Genomic DNA, 5,514 nt, shown 5'->3' on the forward strand with positions numbered 1-5,514 from the left:
AAAGAGCGCTGGTCCTTCAAGGGCCGGGAGATGTAGGGACCAGAAGGGTCTCTGTTGCACAGGTCGGGGCGGGAAGGCGTGCTTTTCGGGGCGGGTCTGGGTCTATTCGCGGGATGCCCGACTGGCCCCAAACCGCCCGGCTCCAGGGCTCCCACTTCCCAGGGGCGGGCTGGACCCTTGGGGGGTTTCAACCCTATTTCCTGCCGCGTTGCGGACCCCTCTTCTCCCAGCGTCACTTCCCAAATTCCCGACATTACTACTTCACCCAAGTCAACCCTGTTCTGGCCCGGAGTACCAGCAAGAAGCCGGCAGGAGCCTCCGAGGACTAAATGGGCCAGGGAAGGGAAAGAGGTGGGGGCGGCAGCGCCACCCTGTAAAAAGTTTCGCGAAACCCCGGGGACACCACCCCCATCCCCTTTACCGCTCATAACCCATTAAACCTCCTCGCGTTCCCCCGCCACGCTCCGCGCAGGGTCATCCCCGAACTCACCGCTGGACGTTCCGCTGAACAAAACAATTGGAAGCAAAACGAGGAAACCAAGACTGGTCTTGAAGCCACCCATCTCTCCCTTTGCCACCTGGATCCCTTTGCAGGAGTGCGAGGCTGCCAAGCCAGAACCCGCGATCCTCTCCCGCTAGCCCACAGCTGAGGTGTGGACCTCCGCTCCTCCCAGGACTGCCTGGCCCGCCCCTCCGCTGACAGGTTCCGCCCCAGATTTCCTAGCAGTAACCACTAGGAACCCCGCGCCGGGGGCTGGGCGGGGCTCTATTAACAGCTCACTTGCTCACTAGCCCGGCCTCCCCGTGTGCTCGCCTGCCCACCTGCTTACGTAGTGCGCCCACTTGCTTACGTAGTGCGCCAACTTGCAGGTGATTGGAGACCGCCTAGTTCTTGTTACTGAGGCTGAAACGACAATACTTTGGCCACCTGATGCGAAAGAAGGGGCGTCACTGGAAAAGACCCTGATGCTGGGAAGGATTAAAGACGGTAGGAGCAGGGGACGACAGAGGATGAGATAGTTGGAAGGCATCACCGACTCGATGGACACGAGTTTGAGTAAAATCCGGGAGTTGGTGATGGGTTTGCAGTCCACGGGGTCGCAAAGAGTCGGAGACGACTGAGCCACTGAACTTAAGGCTCTTCTTGTTCCTCACCTTATCAGTCTTAAGTCTCTTGTCCCTTATCAGATTGGGGGCACTCAGGCCAGTCATTTGAATTGGGAGGAGACAAGGAACAAAAGAAAATTCTTGTTCCGGCCACTGGGTCAGGTCAGTCAGCGGACAAGCTTGTCCCTAAGTACCTGAATGGTCAGGGCATCAGTCGCAGTGAGGAAATCCCACCAGAGTCGCCATCTGTTACAGAAAGGGGGACTCCGTGCAGGGTGTGAGAGTGAGCTTTTGTCTAACATTGGGAAATGAATTGTTCCAGGAGACACACATGCTGACAAGGGAAGAGGCTTTTTTGGGAAGGGGCTACAGGGCGGAGAGCAGCAGGGTAAGGGAACCCAGCAGAACTGCTTTGCCACATGGCTTGTAGTCTCGGGTTTTATGGTGATGGAGTTAGTTTCTGGGTCATCTCTAGCCAATCATTCTGACTCAGGGTCGTCCCTGGTGTCAGAAATGTGTTCTGACGAGCTTTATTGATATTTCTGAGGGTTTATTTATATAGTACTTACTTTCCTTTAACCCAATTAAATCACGCTCAGTTACAAATTCATTTTCATGTAAAGACAGAACCAGAGATCTCCTTGTTTTATTGCTTCTGTTTTAAAAATGCTATTTTTTCCCCCTGACTCTGGGGTACCACAGATGGATCAGATGGTTCCTGAGAACCCAGGTGAAAGACTTACATTTTGGAAGGGAGAAATGGAAGCTCCCTTTTTTGTTTGTTTTGTTTTTAAAGTCTTCCAAAATGATTGTGAACAGTGATTGCAGCCATGAAATTAAAAGATGCTTGCTCCTTGGAAGAAAAGCTATGATAAACCTAGATAGCATATTAAAAACCGGAGACATCACTTTCCCAACAAAGGTCCCTATAGTCAAAGCTATGGTTTTTTCAGTAGTCATGTATGGACGTGACAGTTGGGCCATAAGAAGACTGAGCACTGAAGAATTGATGTTTTTGAGCTGTGGTGTTGTGGAAGACTCTTGAGAGTCCCTTGGACAGCAAGGAAATCAAACCAGTCAATCCTAAAGGAAATCAGTCCTGAATATTCATTGGAAGGACTGATGCTGAAGTTGAAGCTCCAATACATTGGCCACCTGATGTGAAGAGATGACTCATTGAAAAGACCTGGGAAAGATGCTGGGAAAGATTGAAGGCAGGAGGAGAAGGGGATGACAGGGGACGGGATGGTTGGATGGCATCACTGACTCAATCGACATGAGTGTGAGCAAGCTCCAGGAGATGGTGAAGGACATGGAAGCCTGGTTCTTGCAGTCCATGGAGTCTCAAAGAGTCAGACATGACTGAGTGAAAGAGCAACAAGTAACCCATGCCCACAACTGTAGCAGAGCTTTGCAGGAGCAATTGGACAGAGAAAAGTACATAAAACAAAGATGCTTTTAAATTCACTGACTGAGAGAACCTACCAATGACAGAAAATTAACAAACAAGAAACAAAGAGAGGGTCTTACTGGAGGTGGCCTCTGGGGCATTTTGTCCAGCCCAGCCCAGCTCTTCTCTCAAGGGGGCCAGTGGGAACCTCAAGCCTGAAGTGGGGACACAAAACAAACAAGTGGTGGTGAAAAAGGTGACCCAACAGGGAGTCTCTTGGATGTAAAAGGACAGCAGTGTAGGTATGAGGACTAAGGGAGAGCAAAAGGGAGGAGGGACAGAAAAGACTGAAAAAACGGAAAGGGAGCCATTGCCTTTTCAACCCTTGCACTCTGCGGGTGTCTATTTATTCAGGCACCAACCTGCAGGCTTCCAGAAAGGGCCAGTGAGGGAGGGAGCACCCTGTCCACTGCCCACTGGGGTGATCAAGCCCAGAAACCAGCCCCTTGTACATCGGCTGTGGGCCTGCAGCCCAGAGGTGGGATTTTCACCTACGCATAAACCAGCATATAGAAATCTGCCACTTCACTGAGTTCCCAACGGGACTTCTCTTGGCGGCAGGGAAATAGAAGTGAGAATATTGGTATGATCAGACGTCCAGCCACTACCTAATATGTGGTTTGAACCTCTATCGTTCTCACAAATCTCCTATGAGGCAGAACCTGCTGGACCAAGACCTGCAGGGTATGAGGTGGGTCTCTCCCACCACCTTGTCACCCATCAAAGTGAGCCATTGTCAGCCAGAGGGAGCTTTGTCTCCTAAGCTGGGAGGGGTGATGCTGTCCTTGCCGAGGTCCACTCTCTCAGAAGGATAAGACAGAGAGAGGAGAAGTGGAGAGATAATAGATGAGGGAAAGGGACAAAGGGTGAGGGGGAGCGCGATGCCTGAATGAGGGCCCTGAGGCCCCCAGGGGCCAGGAAGGCAGACCAACCAAACTGGTGACTCTGAGCTGAGGTTCAGGCGGCCACTTGTCACCACAGAGAATTTGCACCCCGAGGTCACAGAGATGCCCAGATGCTCTGGCAGAAAGGGGACAGTAGCCCTTCATGGTTGCCACAGAGTATGTTAGCGACCAGGCTTATTGGCCTCAGTTCAGTTCATTCAGTCGCTCAGTCATGTCCAACTCTTTGTGACCCCATGGACTGCAGCATGCCAGGCCTCCCTGTCCATCACCAACTCCCAGTGTTTACTCAAACTCATGCCCATTGAGTCAATGATGCCGCAGGGGCAGGGGCTCTGGGTTCGGCAGACTTGGGTATGCTTGGTGCTGCAGACATGGGTATTGCATAACTCCTCTTGGTGGAGGTCGCCATTAACCCCACCAAAGAGCTGCCAGAATGTACACAGGACTGGGGGAATAGACTCTTGGAGGGCACGAACAGAACCCTAATCGATAGAAGTGGATAAGAGGCCAGATAAGAAATTTAGGCGAGGCTTCACTGGGACACGTGCTGCAGTGTGAGGGCGCAAGCACAAGCCACAGGTTTCCTTGCTCATTCCCTTGGGGGGAGGGCGGTGGGGGAGGCAGGCTGGTCCCTTATATGGGTGAGGGTAGGGGCAGGTCAAGGCTTAGGACCTGAGGGATGGCTTAGGTGGTCTGCCCACCGTCGTGGCAGTGTCCTGTGCAGGGATCATACCCCGCACCCTGCTTTTCCAGTTGGGTGTTTTATCTTTTCATTCATAATTAAGCCCAACTTGGCATGCATGCAGTTATTTTCAGTCCCTCATAATTTCTTTGTATTTTGTTGCTGGAGGAGATCACTGTCCAGGTGCAAGCACTAGAGTGAAGGTCTACAGATCCTAGGTTTCAAGTCCCAGCAGATCTCACTTGCGCTGCTGGACATGTTTCTCATCCACGCTTTCCTCTCAGGCTCAATGGAGTCCATCGGGCTTTCCCATGGAGCTGGTGGATTGCACACTTTCCTGCCCTTTCATACCGTGTCCACCCTGGCAGATTCACTTCTCTGAGCCTTGGATCCCCTCCTTTACCACCTGCCTTGGAAGTTCTGGACTTTCTCTTTCATGCCAGGTGGGCCAGGCCTTTCTCCAGGCTTCCAAGACCCATCCTAGTGGGAGATCAGCACCATCTCCCTGGCCTTGCTAAGTCCTGTGACCCCTAATTGTGAGCTCTCCCTTCTCCAGCTTTGGGTTCTATGCTCATCCTGCTATCCACTGTGATCCTGCTTCTTCAGGAGCAGCCTCCAAAGGCTCCCCATCTCTCCTCAGGACACTCGGAGACATTCTCACAGTCCTCTGTGTTTAGGCCTCTCCTTCTGAGCTGGCCTGGCCCGCCTCTGGAAAAAATTGTGTCAGTTCATGCTAGGTGTAGAGCTTTTGAATAGAGTGGAGACAGGCATATCCAGGGCTGTGTGGTTTTTTGGCCTGATCAAGGCTTCCTCCTCTTCCTCAGCCAGTACCTGGGGTATGTTTGGGGTGGTGGGGCAGGCGGGGCCGTCCTGCTCTGTCAGCCCAGCCCTGCAGCCTTACTCCGCTCTCACATAACTGGGGGAGGAGCCTATGGGTCTTTTTCTCCCAACCTCACCCTCACTGTGTTTTGCCTTCACACATGCTCACTCTCTTCCCTATAATTTGACCATCAATCCTCAGCCCAGACCTGGACAGCCATGGTGTGAGGTTCAAGGCCAGGTGGACGGAGAGGTTTTTCTCTCCTATGACTGTGGTCTTGCTAACATCACATTCACGAGTCCCCTGGGAGAATTCTGGAGCTGAGGTCCCTATCATTTTCTGAAAATTAGAGGGGAGCCTGGTTGATATCATATTCAAAAGCAGAGACATTACTTTGCCAACAAAGGTCCGTCTAGTCAAGGCTATGGTTTTTCCTCTGGTCATGTATGAATGTGAGAGTTGGACTGTGAGGAAGGCTGAGTGCCGAAGAATCGATGCTTTTGAACTGTGGTGTTGGAGAAGACTCTTGAGAGTCCCTTGGACTGCAAGG

At 52.0% G+C, this 5,514-nt stretch overlaps 1 protein-coding gene across 1 annotated transcript in view; it reads right to left on the reverse strand.

The window, feature by feature from the left end:
* Positions 1-669, reverse strand: part of LOC105004807 (NKG2D ligand 2-like) — an 11,794-nt gene extending 11,125 nt beyond the window's left edge. Inside the window, exon 1 of the mRNA XM_010862534.1 lies at positions 491-669. Coding sequence (XP_010860836.1) covers positions 491-563 — 73 coding nt within the window. The 5' untranslated portion in view covers positions 564-669. The remainder of the gene's footprint in view (positions 1-490) is intronic.
* Between the last annotated feature and the right edge of the window lie 4,845 nt (positions 670-5,514).

Source organism: Bison bison, unplaced genomic scaffold (genome assembly GCF_000754665.1).
Source record: "Bison bison bison isolate TAMUID 2011002044 unplaced genomic scaffold, Bison_UMD1.0 scf7180017864483, whole genome shotgun sequence".
In the NCBI taxonomy this organism is placed as follows: Eukaryota; Metazoa; Chordata; class Mammalia; order Artiodactyla; family Bovidae; genus Bison; species Bison bison.